At 45.6% G+C, this 19,566-nt stretch overlaps 1 protein-coding gene across 1 annotated transcript in view; it reads right to left on the bottom strand.

Moving 5' to 3' along the window:
* Window positions 1-19,566, bottom strand: part of ZMYM2 (zinc finger MYM-type containing 2) — an 893,704-nt gene that overhangs the window by 529,829 nt on the left and 344,309 nt on the right. The window contains exons 6-7 of the mRNA XM_078658875.1: window positions 16,165-16,312; window positions 15,456-15,571 (exon numbers count right to left, since the gene is read on the bottom strand). Coding sequence (XP_078515001.1) covers window positions 15,456-15,571; window positions 16,165-16,312 — 264 coding nt within the window. The remainder of the gene's footprint in view (window positions 1-15,455; window positions 15,572-16,164; window positions 16,313-19,566) is intronic.

Genomic DNA, 19,566 nt, shown 5'->3' with positions numbered 1-19,566 from the left:
AAGCAAGACCCAAAGAGTTCTTCACTCCAGAAAAGTTTTTGAGTCCTGGGAAGGCGATATCCATCGGCTCCCCATTAAAACAGGCCTTATTTTTCTATTAATTCCAGACGATTTTGCAGACAGCGAAGAAAGCACTTCTAGGGTGTAGTGAGGATACAGTTCTTTCTGCACAAATTGCTATTGTAGCATAAGTGAGTTAGTTGCTCAAACGCCATTTTGCCGCTTTTGCGCGCACACCGCACTACATGTCTCAGTTTTTACAAAGACAAACTGCTTGCTGCCTACACATGAGAACGGTCTGTATTTCACATCTCTAGACTCACAATGCGACCTCAAGTCTGCACAAAGTGTTCAAGGTTAAAATAACAATGTATGCTGTTGATGCAGGTTGATCGGCCCACGTTATAGACACAACACTAACACAGCTGCTCATTTCTGAAAGGCGGTGCTTTTAATATTGCATTGCATGTATGAGACTGGCACTTGGAAAAAACCTTTCCATAGACAAAGAGCTGTGCTGATCTGAGATGTGATTCCCTTTACCTGACTTTGGAGGTATGGGGTTCCCCGCGTCTTTTTACTTATGTTGGCAAAGATACTTTGAGCACGTAGTTGAAATAAACATTTTAAACTATACTGTGTCTCTGATTACTCATGTTGTGGACCTTTATTAGAATAAAAATTAAAGTGTATTCTTGATTCCCACTATTCCTGAGAGGTTCCTAAGTCGCTTGTTCTGGGTTGTCTAATCATTGGTAGCTTCTCTGTAGTACGGAGAACGAATCAGACACTGATGCTAGTTGGATTGGGGTTCTGGGCACTGACGTGGGTTTTTGGTACACCACAATACACCGAGGTCCTGGTTTCCTACGCATAGTTCTGTGCATGACTAGAAGCCCTGCAACAAGTGTAGGAGGCTGTGTTATAGGCATCAAAGGCAAAATCTTGGAAGGCAATGACTGACTTCGGAGGGGCTGAGAATGGAGACTGGCAGTGCAGTGTCAAGTGATATCAGTGCAGCCAAACCTCAGAGTTCAGGTCCACCCTTTTGGGGATCAGGGGGCTAATGGTTAGAGTTGGAACTGGCCTGGTAATAAGTTCCAAGGGGACAGACGGTTTGCGGAGGTCCAGCAGAGGACTGAAGTAGCACCAGAAGGGAACCAGAATCACACCAATATTTGCAGCACAGCCTCCTTGAAGGCCGCCACCTGCTGCAGGGTTAACAGTAGCCTTGGAAACTCTGGGCCTGTTGGGACCGGCTGAGGAATCTTTTCCGAAACCAGGGAGTTCGAAGCAGTACACTGTTTATCGTGACATCCTCAAGCCTTCTTTCAAGCTGCACAGACAGGTTGAGAGTTGAGTCCTGCTTCCTCTTTTTGCACTTTATTTAGTATTTTAGTTTGACTTATCCAAAACTTTGAGCGGAAAGTGGATCCCTTCATGGGAACAGCCTTGGAACATGGACGATGGTCTGCAACTTGGAGCAGGAACGAGACCATGGCTTAAACTGCAACCTCCTCTTATGTTCGGAAATGTACATCTTTGTCTCCTAGTCCTGCATCACATTTGTGTGCATGAGGGCACAGATGTTGCACAACTGAGTTGTGATTGGAGCCAAGGTACAAATGCCCACCTAGGTCAAGTCTGTGACAGACTTCTTCTTGAAGTCTCTGCAAGTTTTTAAGATTTTAGTTTTTAGAAGGGACATGATTGCCTAACACACTGTCTGGAACCACATTGGAAGGCGTGGAAAAAAAGGAACGGATGCTAGTGCACAGGGGTGGCGCTAACATGCAGCTCCTTTCAGTCACTTTCAGGGCAGTCTAAAGCAAACGCTGAGCTGCTCAACACGACCTGCTGGTACCTGGGAGCACTGCTGTTGAAACTCTCCACATCCAGTCTGGCGGCTCGGGACATTTTAAAGTTGGGTATCTGTGGTCAGTGGGGTCCAGCAGAAGGATAAATTACTTACCTGTAATCCTAGTTCTCTTCCAGGGGAATACTCAAAGTCATTAGCAATGAATAGTCCAGCCCATGCGCAGGGACCCGAAGGAACATAGTCAATATATATACATGCATGTTTGTATGTTTAACCTCATTAATGTACGTAGTACACCAAAAACATACATATAATACTATATATATAACCACTCTGTTGCAATTAAATACCAGAGCCTGGGTTTCACGGACTCTACGTGCTGAAGAAATTGCAACTAGAAAAGCGGTTTTCCAAGTAAGGGGTAGCAAGGAAGCTTTGTGTATTGGTTCAAATGGGGAGCCAATTAGCTTTGAGAGTAACACATTGAGTTCCCACGGAAGGGAAGGTGACCTTAGTAGGCGGTAGAACTTCTTTAACCCCTCTGGGAAATCTTTGATCACAGGTATTTGAAAGAAAGAAATCTGTTTGGGAGATTTTCTGTATACAGTTATGGCTGCAAAGTGTACTTTTATAGATAAAAACTGCAGACCAGACCTCGCTGAGTACAGGAGATAAGGTAAAATGTCACTTTCTTGGCCCAAAATCAGATGATGACCATTATGAGCATGGCAACCTCTTGTGTGTCTTTTCTGTTAGGTATAGCAGGTCTCGGACGCACCACTGGCGAGGCCATTCAATCAATCAGGAATTTGTATAGCGCGCTACTCACCCAGAGGGTCTCAAGGCGCTTGGGGGAGGGGGGTCCGCTACTGCTCGAACAGCCAGGTCTTGAGTTGCTTCCTGAAGGAGAGGTGGTCTTGGGTCAGGCGGAGGTGGATGGGGAGGGAGTTCCAAGTCTTGGCTGCCAGGTAGTAGAAGGATCTTCCTCCCATGGTGGATCTTCGGATGCGTGGCACGGCGGCGAGGGCGTGGCTGGTCGATCGAAGCTGGCGGGTGGGGGTGTAGAAGGTCAGGCGGTCGTTGAAGTACCCGGGGCCCAGGTCGTGGAGGGCCTTGTGTGCGTGGGTGAGGAGTCGGAACGTGATTCTCTTGCTGACGGGGAGCCAGTGAAGGTCTCTCAGGTGTCCGGAGATGTGGTTGTGTCGGGGGATGTCCAAGATGAGTCGTGCGGAGGCGTTCTGGATGCGTTGGAGTCTTTTCTGGAGTTTGGCTGTGGTTCCGGTGTAGAGGGTGTTTCCGTAGTCCAGTCGGCTGGTGACGAGTGCCTGTGTGACCGTCTTCCTGGTTTTGGTGGAGAGCCATCGGAAGCTCTTTCGGAGCATGCGTAGGATGTTGAAGCATGATGATGAGACGGCGTTTACTTGTCTGGTCATCGAGAGGGAGGAGTCCAGGATGAAGCCCAGGTTGCGTGCGTGGTCCGTTGGTTTGGGGGCGCTGCCCAGGGCAGGGGGCCACCAGGAGTCGTCCCAGGCAGAGGGTGCTGATCCCAGGAAGAGGACTTCTGTCTTGGCCGAGTTCAGTTTCAGGCGGCTGTTCCTCATCCACACGGCTACGTCTTTCATCCCTTCGTGTAGGTTGGTTCTGGCGGTGGCTGGGTCGTTGGTGAGGGAGAGGATCAGCTGGGTGTCATCGGCGTAGGCGATTTTGAGGTTGTGTTGGCGTGCGATGGCTGCGAGGGGGCTCATGTAGACGTTGAAGAAGGTGGGGCTGAGTGATGATCCTTGTGGTACGCCGCAGATCACTTCGGTGGCCTTGGATCTGTACAGGGGGAGGCGGACTCTCTGGGTTCTTCCGGTGAGGAACGAGATGATCCACTCCAGTGCCTTCTCTTGGATTCCGATGTTGCTGAGGCGCTGCACTAGGATGCGGTGGCAGACAGTATCGAATGCTGCGGAGAGGTCCAGGAGGATGAGGGCCGCTGTTTCCCCGTTGTCGAGCAGGGCTCGGATGTCGTCAGTGGCTGCGATGAGGGCGGTCTCGGTGCTGTGGTTGGCGTAGAAGCCGGACTGCGAGTGGTCGAGGGATCCGTTCGTCTCGAGGAAGGCGGCAAGCTGTCTGTTGGCGGTCTTCTCGATGACTTTGGCAGGAAAGGGGAGGAGCGAGATGGGGCGGTAGTTCTTGAGGTCGGCGGGGTCCGCGGACTGTTTCTTCAGGAGGGCGCTGAGTTCGGCATGTTTCCAGCTCTCCAGGAAGGTGGCGGTGCTGAAGGAGCAGTTGATGATGTCCCGGAGTTGGGGTGCGATGACGGAGTCGGCCTGGTTGAAGACGTGGTGGGGTGCTAGAAGAATCATTGAATCTGTGGAGTTTGTTGATTACTGCAGGAAAAACGGAAGTGGGGGAAACGTGTAGCAAAATCTACCGGACCAGTTTATCAAAAGGGAATTCCCCTTCGATCCTGGTCAAGAAAACCTGTATGCATAGTCTTGGCATTTTCTTGCTGCTTTCATCCGTTAACAGCTCGGTTTGTGGTTGGCCACATTCCTAAAAGATGTATTGAGCGACTTCTTTGTTTAGAATCCAGTTGTGAGATTCTGCGAAGTTGCAACAGAGTCTGCTTTGGGTGTCTAGTGCCCCTGGCAGGTGAAAGGCGGAGATTGCCAGTTCCCTGGCCATTACCCACTTCCAGATGGCTTGTGCTTCCAGTGATAGAGGATGGGGCCAAGTTCATCCTTGTTTGTTTAAGTAATGCATTGTGGTTGTGTTGTCTGTTTCTATCAGGAGTATCTTTCTTTATGGATAGAAAAAGGACATAAGGGAAAAGATGCACTGCCCTCAGCGCCAGCATGTTGATGTAATACAGCTTCTAGTTGTCCGGCCACAAGCCTCGAGTTTGTATAGAACCCATGTGAGCTCCCCAACCCTGGCGGGAAGCATACGAGTTAAAGGTCTGCTTGGGAAGCTCCTGCTGAAAGGGGACTCCTACCATAAGGTGTTGACTCAGCATCCACCACATGAGCGACTGTCTGGCGTCTTGTAAAAGGACCACTTTGTCCTCCCAAATGTTCAAAAACTGAGACCACTGATCTTCCAGAGCCTGGCTGTAGCGACCTCATGTGTAACCCTGCATTGGGAACAATGAAGAGTGTGGAGGAAAGTGCAACATTTCGTATTGATTGAGGATAATCTCTCCTGTGAAGGATATACTCTTGCATCTCGAGTTGCTACCAGGTAGTGTATTTTTTGAGTCAGTACTTGAATAGACTTTTATAAGTTGACTTGTAAGCCCAGATCTTGTAGGGTTTCGAAATAGATCTGAAAATGTTCCTGCGTTAGCCCTGGGGAGGAGCATTTGATCAGCACTGGGGAGGAGCTTTTGATCAGCCAGTCATCTAAGTATGGGTAGACAAATATTTTCTTCCTCCACAGGTATGCAGAGACTACTGCCATGCATTATGAGAATCTGGGAAGAAACAAGTTACTTACCTGTAACTTTAGTTCTCCAGTATTGGTAACTTTCATAGATTCCCATTGCTTGTATCATTCCCCATCGTCGGAATGGGAGCCTCGGTAATTATATATATATATATATATATATATATATATATATATATATATACCTAGGTAAATACACCCTAATAGGTGCAAAAAAGTAAAAAATTAGGCCTAGGACTCATTACATTTTGTAACCTATAGGTGTCCTTATGTAAAAAGACCCAAACTTACACTAGCAACCAATCAGATTAGCCTTACCCTGTGGAACCTTCCTGAGAAAGCTCAGAGCCTCAGATTTTCGTAGCCGTTGCCTTGCCACCGAATCACCTAGACCAAGAGTGAGCTTTCCCAGGAGAGGAGGGTGGGCGCATGGGAATCTATGAAAGTTACCAATACTGGAGAACTAAAGTTACAGGTAAGTAACTTGTTTCTTACTCCAGTATTGGAACTTTCATAGATTCCCATTGCTTGTATCAGAGTAGATAGCAGTTAGCCTGCCTCAAACATTTCGTTCCTAGTTACTCATTATCATCAACAAATGATACCACATATCATCATAAATATAAATTAGTAACCATAGCATAATAAACGAAATGTGAGAAAAAACACAGGAAGGAGGGAAGAGAGGAAAGCTCACCTCTTACTGGAAGAGATTTCTCAGGACAGCTTGACCAACAGCCGAATCCCCCTTTGCAGCCGCGTCCAGGCAGTAGTGTCTCGTGACTGAGTGAGTACTGCTCTATGTGGCCGCTCTGCAAATATCCTTTATCGATACTCCTGCAAACAGTGCTGTAGACGAAGAGATCGATCTTGTGGAGTGTGCCTTCACCTGCCCTTCCAACGGTTTGCCTGCCGCTTGGTGGCAGAAACGGATTGCACTCGATATCCATCTAGAAATTATTATTATTATTATTATTATTATTAATGAGTTTTGTATCGCGCGTGGTTACCCTTGGGCATCCCAGCGCTTGTCCAGAAAGAGCGGCCCTAACAGAGACGACTCAATTAAGCAGAGAACAGGTAAGTCTTTAAAAATTTACGAAATCGTAAGGTGCCGGTTTCAGAACGCAAGGCAAGCGGAAGGGAATTCCACAGAGCAGCCACATTGACAGAGAATCTTCTGCCACCAGACCTGGCCTTTCTTACTCTCGCGACTTGCAGGAGATGTTGGTGGTCTGAGCGAAGAGCGCGGGGGGCCTTGTAGGGTTGAACCATACCACGAAGGATGGGTGGCCCTTTCCCCTGCAAGATTTTATGGGCCATGCAGAGTGCCTTAAACTTCACCCTCTCTCTGACTGGAAGCCAGTGAAGCGCCTTCAGCGCCGGACGGGCTGATTGCCAGAAATCCCTTGTTTTGACAACGGAAATCCTTTCCTTGGGGCTCCAAAGGCCACAAACAGCTGGGGCGACTTCCGAAATCCAGCTGTGCGTTGAAGATAGAATTTTAAACATCTCTGAACGTCCAGAGAATGAAGTGTCCTCTCAGCCTGGGTTGAGGAAAAAAAGAACGCAGAACCACCGGTTCATTAAGATGAAAGTCTGTCGGTACCTTCGGAATGAATTTGGGGTTCATCCGGAGGATCAATGTATCGTTCTTGAACTGTAAGTAAGGTTCTTTGATCGTCAAAGCCTGAAGTTCACCCACTCTCCTTGCCGAGGTGAGTGCCAGCAGACGCGCCACCTTCCATGATAGGAACTTTAAGTCGGTCTTATGTATTGGCTCAAATGGCGACCTCATCAGCTGAGCCAGGACTACATTCAGATGCCAAACCGGGGGTGGAGGCCGAACTGGCGGAAACACTCTAAACAGTCCTTTAAGAAATTGCTTTATCACTCTTGCTGATAACAGAGAAGGACCAGATCTTGTTCGCCTATATCTGGAAATAGCTGCCAAGTGGACCTTGATGGAAGCATGAGCCAGACCTGCCTGAGCCAAAGAAAGAATGTATGGTAAGAGTTGATGTGGAGCTGATGAGAATGGCTGTACTCCTCTCTGGCACCATAAACAAAACCTTTTCCACTTAGATCTATAGGTCTTATTAGTGCTAGGAGCTCTTGCTTGTGCTAATATGTTCCTGCATTCCTCCGGAATGTCTAGATCCTTAAACTCTCTGTGTTCAGGAGCCATGCTGTCAACTGAAGCGAGCTCGGGTTCGGGTGAAGGACCTGGCCGTTGTACATAGATAGAAGAGTCTGGTTGGAGTGAAGCTGAATGGGCTGTTCCTCCGACAGAAGAAGCAACTCCGTGAACCAGAACTGGCGAGCCCAGGCGGGCGCAATCAGTATCATCCTGCACCTGTCCATCTTGAGTTTCTTGAGGACCCGAGGAATGAGGGGAAATGGCGGAAAGGCGTAAACAAATGCGCCGGACCAACACATCAAAAGGGCATTCCCCAGCGATCCTCGATGGTGTTCCCTGCTTGCGTAACACCGGCATTTCCTGTTGACCGGAGTGGCAAACAGGTCGATCGCTGGGGTCCCCCAGCGGGAGAAGATGTCCTTGACCACTGCGTGGTCCAATTCCCACTCGTGTGAAACTGCCTTCAGGCGGCTTAGCGTATCCGCCTTCGTGTTGCATACTCCTGGAAGGTGTTCCACCACGAGCCTGATGTTCTGCGAGATTGCCCATTCCCATAGCAGCTGGGCCTCCTGAGAAAGCAGTGGCGATCTTGTGCCTCCCTGCTTGTTGATGTAATGCATTGCGGTGGTGTTGTCCGTACGCACTAGAATGGCCGAATTTGAAATCCTTGGAAGGAAAGCCAACATTGCCCATCGAATAGCTCTCAGCTCCAGAACATTGGTATGTAAGCGACGTTCTCCTGGCGTCCAGTGTCCACTTACTTGAAGATCCTGCATGACCGCTCCCCAACCCTGAAGAGAGGCGTCTGTTGTAATGACGAGAGGAGCTGGCGCCACTCTGAAACTGAGACCCACCGAGAGGTGAGACCTTCTCATCCACCATGAAACTGACTGTGTCATCCGCTGTGTGACAGTTACCCTGTCGCTGAAGGACCCTTCCACCTGCTTCCACTGAAGGTCCAGTTCCTCTTGCAAGGGGCGCATTCGCAGCCTGCAGTGCGGAATCAATTGAATACAGGAGGAAATCGAACCTAGAAGAGATTTGTACCTCCTGACTGTCATCCAACTTCTCTTTTGTAATCGAGCGGCTGAAGACATGAGTTTCATTTGTCTCTCTTCCGATGGGAAGGCTTTGCACACTTGAGTATCGAGTATTGCTCCCAGGAACTTTACTGAACATGCTGGTTGAAGAACCGATTTTTCTCTGTTGAGTTGTAAACCCAGGTGAGTGAAGAGATTCAAACATGTCTCCACCGCCTCTGACGCTGCTTGTAAACTTGGTGCCTTCAGCAGCCAGTCGTCTAAGTACGGGAATACTTCCAGCGACTGTCTTCTCAGAAAAGCCGCTACAGGGGCCAGCACCTTCATGAATATCCGGGGTGCGGATCTTAATCCGAATGGGAGCACCATGAACTGGAAGTGACTCTTGCCTACTGTGAAGCGAAGGAAACGTCTGTGAGCTGGGTGGATCGGGATATGAAAATAGGCATCTTCCAGGTCTAACGTAGCCATGAAGTCGCCTGGATTTAAGAGGCGCAATATGTCCTGGAGTGAAATCATCCGAAACGACAGTTTCACGAGATAGGTATTGAGTTCCCTTAAATCCAGGATTGGATGCCACTTGTCCTTTGCTTTGCGGATCAGAAAAAATCGTGAATAGAAACCTTCTCCTCTTTGTGATAGGGGAACACGTTGGATCGCCCCTTTCCGAAGCATTTGTTGAGCTTCCAACTGCAGAAGGTTTAGATGTTTCGAAGTAGTGGCGTGGGGAGCTCTTGTAGGTGGAAATTCCTGGAATTCTAGCGTATGCCCATGTTGGATGATATTCAATACCCACTGATCCGATGTTATTTCTTCCCAGCTGCTCAGATGTTGAGTTATCCTGCCGCCCACTGGAGAACCATGGAGCGGAGGAACAGTTGGCAGAGTCAGGAGGCCGCTATTGACGCTTGCTAGCGTCCTTGCCCTGACGCCCTTGACGTCCACGAGAACTCTGACGAGAGAAAGACTGAGATTGTGACTGCCTCTGATAATACTGATTGCCATACTGAGGTCTGTACGACTGTGACTGCTGAGAGTACCGTTGTTGCTGATAGCCACCTCTTGGCGAAGTGAAGCCTCTTCCTCGTGCTCCACGGAACGGTGTCTTCCTATATTGTAGGGTACCAAGAGCCCTAGCAGTCTGTGTCCTTCTTTATCCCCTGCAGGGTGTCATCGACATGTTTTCCAAATAACATGTCCCCATCAAAGGGTAAGTCAAGAATCTTATTTTGAACTTCCGGCCGGAAGTAAGTTGCTCGCAGCCAACCCTGCCGTCTAAGAACTGCCGCGCTACCCAGAGCACGGAACGAAGTGGTTGCGATGTCCATCGTGCAGTCAATCATTTCTGAAGAAGAACGTTGGCCTTCTTCAAGAAGTTTCAGTGTTTGGGCCTTAGGGTCATCTTCCAGTAGGTCGATATATGCCGCGACATCACTCCACATCTGGCGGTCGTACCTCGCCAGAATAGCTAATGCATTGGCCGCCCGGACCAGCAAGCTCGCCTCCTTGTCTGGTGGAGTAGTGAGGGTGGCTGAAGGATTCCGCGATCTTTTCTGCGCTGCTTGCGATATGACTGAGTCCGGTCTTGGTTGTCCAATCAAGCAGGCAGGACTGTCATCAGGAGCTTTGTACTTCTTTTCTAGGCGCGGTAGAGTTGGAATTACCGTCGCTGGGGCTTGCATTACTTTCTTTCCTTCTTCCCATATGTGCTCTACAATGGGAATCGAACGCACTGCCTTACGGTAAGCCTCTTTAAAATCATATAAAAAACAATCTGTAGATGTTGTAGGCATTGCCAGCTTGAAGCGTGCCGTGGCTCTCTCCATTAAGTTGAAGAAACCTCCTACATCCGCCGGAGGTGAATCTATCGGATCCGGCACCGGAGCAGCCGAATCCGGAACAATATGCTGATTCCATTCACTATCCGGGTTTTGATCACGATTGTCACCTGCTCCATCCTCATCTGAAGTGTCATCCTGGTCCGGAGTTTGCCGATGACATTCCCCCTCTTCTTCCACATGTGCCGGGGGCACCGACTGAGTCGACACCACCTCTGGCTGAACATGCGCCTGACCTTCCACTGGTCGCGACACCTTTCTGCCCCTATATTCCTCCAGCATAGCCCGTAAGTCCGTCAAAAGGCTCATGGGCATAGAAACCATGCCCGGCTGTACTTGGGCTTCCTGATATGCGACTTGAGTTTGCGGTCGCTGCTCTTGCTGGCCATAATACCCATCTTCCTCATCAGACTCATGGTACTTAAGATGCAACTGCGATGGACTATAAGCATCCCCATACATCTCATTCTCCTCTTCAGAAAAGTCCTGTTCTTCCAATAACAGGGCTGGGGGGAATGGGGTCACCTTTCTAGGTGATGTCATGTCAGGTGTTATCCTCCTTTTCCTTGGGACTGCCGTCGACGGCGTTATAAAAGAGTCCACATTATCCGGTGCCATCGTCGACGGGGCCGTCGACAAGATCATCTTCGTCGTCAACTGATTCGCCGTCGTCGACGGGATCGTCGACGGCATCGTCTTCGTCGACGAGATTGCCATCGTCGACGTGATTGCCACCGTCGACGGAACTGTCGTCATCGACGGGATGGTCTTCGTCGACGAGGTAGTAACCGTCGACGTAGTGATCGTCGCCGCCGTCGACATATTCTTCGTCGACGGCATCGTCGTCGAAGTTTTCGTCGTCGTCTTCGTCGACGCGGGATGGCTCGTCGACGGTTGAGGAGACAAAGTCACTGAAGAGGCCTTAGAGCCTTTCTTAACCACTGTTGAAGCCTCGACAGATGGTTTCTTGAAGAACTTAGAAACTTTATCTTGATGTGAAGGCCCAGCCGAGCCCTCATCAAGTTTTGCCTTCTGCACCTGAGGTGCTTGCCTTTCCCTCTCCTTTACACTTCCGTGAGGAGATTCGCCAGGCTCGGGCTTGCCAGACCTATCAGAGGTCCCACGCACAGCCTTAGAGGGGGTTCAGATGATACCTCCACCGATGATCTACCCCTCTTCAGAGATGTCTTGGAAGACGTCGACCTGGCATCCTCCTCATCACTGGAAACCACAACTTCTTTCTTTTCCAACTTCCTGAGCCAGATTAGTAATCTACCCTCACGGTCCCGGAGGGTCTTAACAGACATCATCCTGCATAGTTTACATTCCTCTGCCTTATGGTCAGGATATAAACAATATATACAATCTTTGTGCTTGTCTTCTGCATAAAGTCGTTTTTTACCACAACTGGCACAAGACCTGAACAGGCTCTTCTTTTCCTTATCAGCCATAGTTGACACTTAAACAAATCCTCACAGAAAAACTGTGTAAATAATACCTCAAAGTAGAAGTTAGAGCAGAGCTCTAAGGAGACTCCCTGCCACCAACGGTGCGGTAGAAAATCTGAGGCTCAGAGCTTTCTCAGGAAGGTTCCACAGGTCGAGGCTAATCTGATTGGTTGCTAGTGTAAGTTTGGGTCTTTTTACATAAGGACACCTATAGGTTACAAAATGTAATGAGGCCTAGGCCTAATTTTTTTACTTTTTTGTACCTATTAGGGTGTATTTACCTAGGTATATATATATATATATATATAATTACCGAGGCTCCCATTCCGACGACGGGGAATGATACAAGCAATGGGAATCTATGAAAGTTCCAATACTGGAGTAAATGCTGATATCTTTGTACTGGTAGTGCTTGGATACCACTATAAAGCGCAGATATTTCTGATGTTTCCTGGTGATCAGAATGTGGAAGTAGTCATCCTAAAGATCGATGGCACACAATTAATTCCCTTGATTGAACTAGGGGTAGAACTAGTAAAGGGCAAGCATCCTGCATTTCTGCTTGCGCAAGAACTTGTTCAGAACCCTTGAGTCTATAATTGGCCTGTACTCATTTAAGATTCCCTATGCACTATTTGTCTTCATTAATGTGGGATTCCCACCATGACGAATACTGGATAATCATGCTACGTCATCTGTGGGAGACCATGTCAGTTGGGGTGGGAATCACGGGTTAATCGAATCATCTCTAAATACTAAATATTTATTAATTTGGATCACAAATATCATAAAACATAACAATCCAGAATGACCTACAACAAAAATTGTATAAATCTTTTCATAAATATTTTTCATCACACATCAAAGTTTGAATTTCATAAATCTTTTTTTATATTCCAAAACTCAAATTTGGCAGGGAATGTGCAAACAATGTATGTACTAACAACACCTGCAGTTTACTGACACTGCAAGAAGAGGTAATCACCATGAGAAATACTGTCTTGATGGCGAGTAGTCCTAGAGAACAGCTGTGCATGGGTTCGAAAGACATATGCAATAGAAACACCAGGACCAACTTAAAGTTTCACTAACCATAACCAAAAGTGTTGATGGGAACATGTACGTCAGTCCTCTGAGAAAGCGCTTCACAACTAGGGACTTCAATAACAACGCTTGATTGGGCAAACGGAAAAAAAGCTGAAAGGTAACATTTAAACTTAAATTGGGAGTACTGAAAATGTACCCATGGTTTGGCCCACGCAGTCTGTTGTGTCAAGACCTGCATATTTTGCAGTATCTTGCCTATCCTGAATCGTTTGGGCAAGGGCATTCCCTGAACTTGACAGGGACAGTAAGATCTTGGATGCCATGTCCCAAAAGGCAAGAGTATATAAGCCCAGAACCAGACAGTTTTCAACAACTTTAAGGCATGGCGGTCGAAAGGCACAACCTTTTGACAAATGCATTAATGTGATTTACTACCCCAGCTGGCATTACAGAAGGGAACTCATTAGAGCTGATCTTACTGGTGGAAGCCTGAACCACAAAGCTCTCAGAGTTAGGGGCCAAGTCAGAAAGGCCGGGTTTCCAGGTGCTGCCCTATAATGCCTTGCAACTTGATGAATGGCCAATGAAGCCAAACAATCTTTGTCCATTATGCCATCAGGGTGTCTAGTCAAGACCTCATCAGATGTTAACAAGGACCCAGACTGCAAGATCTCTTTCAATAAACCAGCTTTGTCTCAATAGATGGAACGTGTATATCTAGTTCTTCTGACGCTCTGTGGAAACCCACCCAAAAGAGACTTTCCCTTGGTGAGCTCGGAGACGGGCAACACCTGCGGAGTTGGATCTTTAAAGAGTGCACTGCACTGCTTCTTCCTTTGCGAGAGCAATGAGATGGAGGTAACTCCCACTTTGCCTTCTTTCATTTACAGTGCGACTAGGACTTTGACTTGCTTGAAGACTTGTTTTGAGATCCGGACTTAGCATGGGCATGGCCCCGTGACTGGGAGTGGAAACGTGTGTTAATTCCAGAGTGATCTGTCCCCTTTCTATGTTCTGCAACAGAGTTTTACTTCACACTCCCCAATAACCTTCAGGTGCAACAGAAAGCACTTGTCCCATGACTTCAAGTCATTACCAGAACACAGACACCATAGGCAAAAGTCATGGAGATCAGGGACCAACATATGATTCTTTCAGTCGTGGAATAGCTTAAAGTATGTGGTCTTGGGGGAAAATAAAGTTAGGATTGGGGCTCCGGTTCAGCATCAAAGGCCATGCAAATAAAGGAGCTAAATTCAGAGCACAGGAACGGCATCTACAAATAGATCTGCAATTTCAGTTCTTGAGGGTGTGCAAAGCTGCCGCTGAGCCTACTGGCACACAGGAGGAATTGCTTGAATAAGCTAGATCCAGTGTGTCACCTGGCTTACTCAAAAGGTGATGATTCTGCAGTTAGAAGTGTATCAGAAACCTCCGTTTATACCGGTGTTGTAGATTTGCAATATGCACTTTTTTCTGCCATTAATTATTTAGTTTAGAATAGCACAATGTTTTTATTGGTAGTCTGCCTACTTAACATCATGCAAATTTGGTCCATCTTATTTTGTGCAAAGAAGTATTTGCCACGCAAAAAAGTCAGCTCTTGCAGAGTGCGTTAATACGGATGCTCAAACCAAGTATCCAAAAAGCTTGTTGGATGCATATTACATCTCATATGCCCAGACACGAGTCCCGTGCACACAGTCGCTGAAACCAAGCAGCACCTGGCTGATGAGCCGATAACTAGGGTAAAACCATCCTTTGTTGCTCGTCTTCCAGTTCAGGAAGTACCTGGCTTGGCAATTCGGGGCAGACTGCTCCTACTGGAGCATGGTCAAGACTGATTTGCATATAGCTGTGTCCAAACTGAGAAGGCATGGTGTGCAAAATAACGATGGATTGGAATGCAGCCACGAGTGATTACCAGTGGCTGAGATTAATTCAAGTATTCCATCCTTCACTGTTTCGTATACTTATTGTGTTGCCCTAAATGGGACGGGTATGCCCAGACATGGGGCCCCTGCACACTGTCACTGGAACCAAGCTGCACCTGGCTAATGAGCCCATAACTAGGGCGAAACCGGTCCTGGGTTACTGGCCTTCCGGTTCATGGAGAATCTGGTTTGGCAATTCGGGCCGGACTGCTCCTATCCATCACTGTTTTGTAGACTAATGTTGATCTAAGGCAGATATGAGTTTAATTTTCTTAGCTGTGATGAACTTTGGGAAAAGATATTTCAGGAACGAAACATGTTGGAAGCAAAGAATTTTATGTGGCTGATTGTAGATCAATAAAAAGAAGGCTGGAGTAAACCATAAGAGAACAGTGGAAATGTAAAACGCCTCCATTTTTTTGTGTAGTGCAGTTGGACTTTGTTATCTTTATTGCATGAATATACATCCAGGTTTTGGATTTTGAGCCATTCAGTATCCTTCCTATTGCTGCACCCATTACATTACATAGGCGTGATGCATCTTGTTCAACACTGTACTAGTGTATTCTCTGGGGTGGATTGTTATCCTGGCATTGCTGGATTCTGGATATAGATCAACTGCAGAGAATATTAGAAAAAATACAACTGCATAACAAACATTCCACTATCCACAAATAATTTAACGTCATTACCCTAAACAAATTATGAAAAGTCATAATATAAACACAAAAGAAAATTATGTGACAAAAAAGCAAACCTGAAATTTAGTTACGCAACTGGAGCTACAAAAATTGTAGACTTTTCCATCAGGCATTGTGGCTTGAAATTGAGGTAAAGAGTTTCGTTTACAAAAGTGACAATTTATTCCCAAACCTAAAAAAAACAAAAAAAAACTGATTAACCACTGTAAACATTTTGAGAAATTACAGGAATTCATAAACTATCATTATATGTTATGCTCAAATATGTATATTAACCATACACTGAGAACAAACTACCTACTATGGTACAGTTAAAACTTTACAAAAGAAAAGAAAGTGCTTACCATAGCAACCCTTGCCACTGGTAGTACTCAAGTCTTCGTTTTTCAGGCTCATGGGCATACTCGCTGCAAATCATGAAATAGTAACATCTTTTGCACAACAAACATCAAAAAAGTGCATGGGAGCCGCAGGGGCATGTACATTATCCTACAGAGCATGCCCCTAATCACCAGCTCTTTATCCACACCCCCGTCCTTCACTATCTACCCCAATGGGTAGAAACTGAGAAGTATGCAAGCCAAGGATGTGCCACAAGCTATTAATTTAAAAGAAAATTGCAGTGGACATATTTTAGGATGCTATAATTATTGGTTTTTTTTTGTTGCTTTGTGAAGGATTAGATTACACGTTTCAATAAATGGCCAGAGTAGCAACACAATAACGCTGTAAATTTACTTTATATACTGCACCAGTTAAACGTACCAGGTTTTCCCGTTTTTGTCTTGTGGTTGTTCATGCAGGTCGTCGAACAATAAGGCTCCATATGCCCATTGGCTCCAATGCACTGAGTCATATCAAAAAATTTGCACTGCGCCCTGCATCCAGTACAACCTGTCAGTTTGCCATGTTTCTGAAACACAAATAAAACCATAATTGTGTCTTAAAGAAAATCATGTCTAGAACATCTGCCAAGACCAAACCAGAAATAGGTGGTTGGATGAGTTGCATGTGACTACAGAAGAATTAATTTTCCTTTCTTCTCAAACAAGAGAACTACATTTATAATGACCCTTGGCTAAAAGCTGAATAGCATTTTATATAAATGTTACTTGACAATACAATGTAACACATTGAATAAGATAGCTGTGTATGGAACCGCCTAACTTTCAGAAAGGTGTATCAGAGGGTACAAACTTCTGACTGAAACTATACAACCAAAAGTCCCTTTCTCAATATTGAAGATATTTATTGTTTTATGTATTCTGTTAATCGGCATCAAAAATAGTCGAAAGACAAAGCATGTAAACTCATTTTAAATACCTTCTAAGGAAAGCAAACACAGTTTTGATATGATCAAAGTTGCATCTTTTTGAAATCCTGGTTGATCTAGTTCGTAGGCTTGCCTTATAAAAACACTCCTAACCAAAGAGGGCAAGAATAGCTTAGAATAGACAAAAGACGCTACCGATCTTAAGTAACCATGATAGGGACTGCATTTCACTGTAATTTTGGAATGGACACATCCTTTGCAGGCAGGCTGGGAAGCCTGGTCTGTGTGATTGTTATTTCAAGTAGGTATAGAACTAACCAAAGATCATTCTCAATTGTTTCCGCTATGTAGCCTATCTTCGAAATATAAAGGGCTAGAAGGAAACTGTTTTATCCATTTGTACTCAGTCACAGAATCCGTGTGCCATACCTTAAATTGCCTGTCTGCTTGTTAAACGGCCTATTTATCACTAAGATCCCTTTTGAGTGCTTTTTTTACTCATTATTTCAAGTCCGAAATTGATTTAAATGTGTTTTCTTCTTTTAAGTCTTTGTGTCTGTGTACCTTTATACAACTTTTGTTTCTTGCTCTTACATGGGTTTGATTCTTTTTGCTTGCCACTAGAGAAACTATTTACTACTCATTTTGGCACAAACCATACAGCATCGCTGCACATCCCAGAGGATATAAATCGGTCCATGCATTCCTTTAGCAATTTTCTTTCACTACTCTCCTTCCACTGGCATACGACAGTTCTCTTCTGAACCAGCTGTTGCTCTGCTACTATTAAAAAAAAAAAAAAAATGTAATTAACCTTTTGAACGTACTAACGTCCATCCTATCTCACACCTTCGAAAATCAAATGTTGTGGACTTTATTGCACACTGCCAGCTTTTACCATTTGTCCATTGCTATGATTTCACTTTTCCTCTCGTGAGAAAGCAGGGTCTGAACCATAAAACCTTCAGTATTTTTTCTGCTTTTGGACCCTTAATTTTTGAACCCCTGGTACGTGCGAGTCTACCTAATTATTTCCTAATTTCATGTTATTTTTGATTACTCGGATTTTAAAGTACTGTCTGTGCTTGTATATAACTGTCATTTATCCTGAAGCTCTAGTCTACAGTACTTATGGGGTAGAGAAAGGCAGGAGGTTCCCTCTGGATCACATAAGCTTAATAAACCATAGACATGCAGCAAAAAATTGTACTATTAAGGAGACTGATACTCTTATCAAAGAGGTTGAATCATTTATTTATGATGGCAAGACCCAGAAGGGCATTACGGCTGCATAATAGATAACTCGCTTTTTTACACAATCTTAAAATGCACTTCACCTTCTCCGCCTATTCCACTCACCCTTTCGTCCCAAACCCTTAGCTGAAACCCGATAAACCTCTCCCTCCCAATACTTCAACACCCACATGAAAAATCAAACATTAAAACATGTTTTTCTTTGTAGCAACAGCTTCACTATGTTGGAGAATCATGTGGACACAGACCGCGAATTCCCAAACTCCTACAGATTCTCTCTCTACCCAAGAATGTGTCTTTAAAGATATGCCCTTTGTGGAAAACAAACATTCTTTATGCCACCAGCTCAAATCTGTAGTTGTACAATTGTCCCGGTAGGTCCAGGACCTTTTATTAAGGGGTCCTCCCTCTGGGGTGTGCCACTGTGCTTCGAGACCCCAAGTGGACAGTCCACTATGACAGACGTCCCAAACGTGCCTTTAACCAGCAAACATCCAAACCCTGCTCTACCATTCATTGAGCCTCAGCCACCTATTAACCAATTCTGTAATAGAACAACTGGGACGGAAGCCACCAATACATGCCCAGAGCTCCCAATGGCAACGACTTCGAATAGAGCTCCAGAGCTCCCAATGGCAACGACTTCGAATAGAGCTCCAGAGCTCCCAATGGGGAATAGCCAGTGAATAGGCACCCTTCAACCCCTCTCCCTGAAGTTAATGTCCCCAAATTTAGGGAAAAGGCTCGAGAGAAGACAGATTACATTATCAATGAGGTTGTCCACTGGATTAGGGTTGTCTATCTCTTATCCATTGGACATTCCTTAAGCCCAACGTATACCGCGAAACTCTAACTCTTTAGATTACATCAGATTAGAATTTATCCACAAAAACTTGACTGACAGTTTTCTGAACCTGGATGTTAGATCTATTGCAGCTTCAGACTCTACCATCCAGTTCAAATACAATATTCATCAATACATTTCTACAGGAACTTTCCCCAGCCCTTTCTGTTGTGGGATATTCAGACGTGCAAAAAAGGTCTCTTTTGTCCAATCCTCAATCTAACTTCCCACCTGACTGCTCACAATCTTCTACAGCGCACTTTGATGAAAGTCGTCTAACGGTGTCAAAAAGCTTATCAGTTCCCGAGTCTCATCTTAGCAGCCCACTAAAAGATTTAGATTGACTGCATTTATCTCGGATTGCTTGCATTACAAGCACTTGCACAAATGCTTCTTTCTAATCCGTATCCTAATACATACTTTGTTCCTAATGAGGACTCTAAATGAGAATTTGCTTCTAATATCCGCATCCTATCATGAAATACTGCTGGAACATGCAGCAAAATCACTGACCCTGCATGTAATAATTTCAAAGGCATATTCCATATTGCTTTAATTCAGGAATATTGGGCTATGTCCCCAGTTCATAGATTAGGGTACATCTCTTACTACATTGACGCTACACCCTTCACTAATGGCAGGCACTCTGGTGGTTTTAATATTTGATTAACAATTTCACTTCACAGTAGTATTAAAAAATTAGACATCTCTTCCTCTGATATTTGGGGCATGAATATTAGGTCCTCCAAAGAGCTTTGAATTAACATCTTTAACGTTCACAGTCGCTCAGTAACTA

This window comes from Lissotriton helveticus, chromosome 8 (genome assembly GCF_964261635.1).
Source record: "Lissotriton helveticus chromosome 8, aLisHel1.1, whole genome shotgun sequence".
Classification (NCBI taxonomy): Eukaryota; Metazoa; Chordata; class Amphibia; order Caudata; family Salamandridae; genus Lissotriton; species Lissotriton helveticus.
Note: the sequence above shows the minus strand (reverse complement) of the source record. Positions and strands in the feature narration are given on the sequence as shown.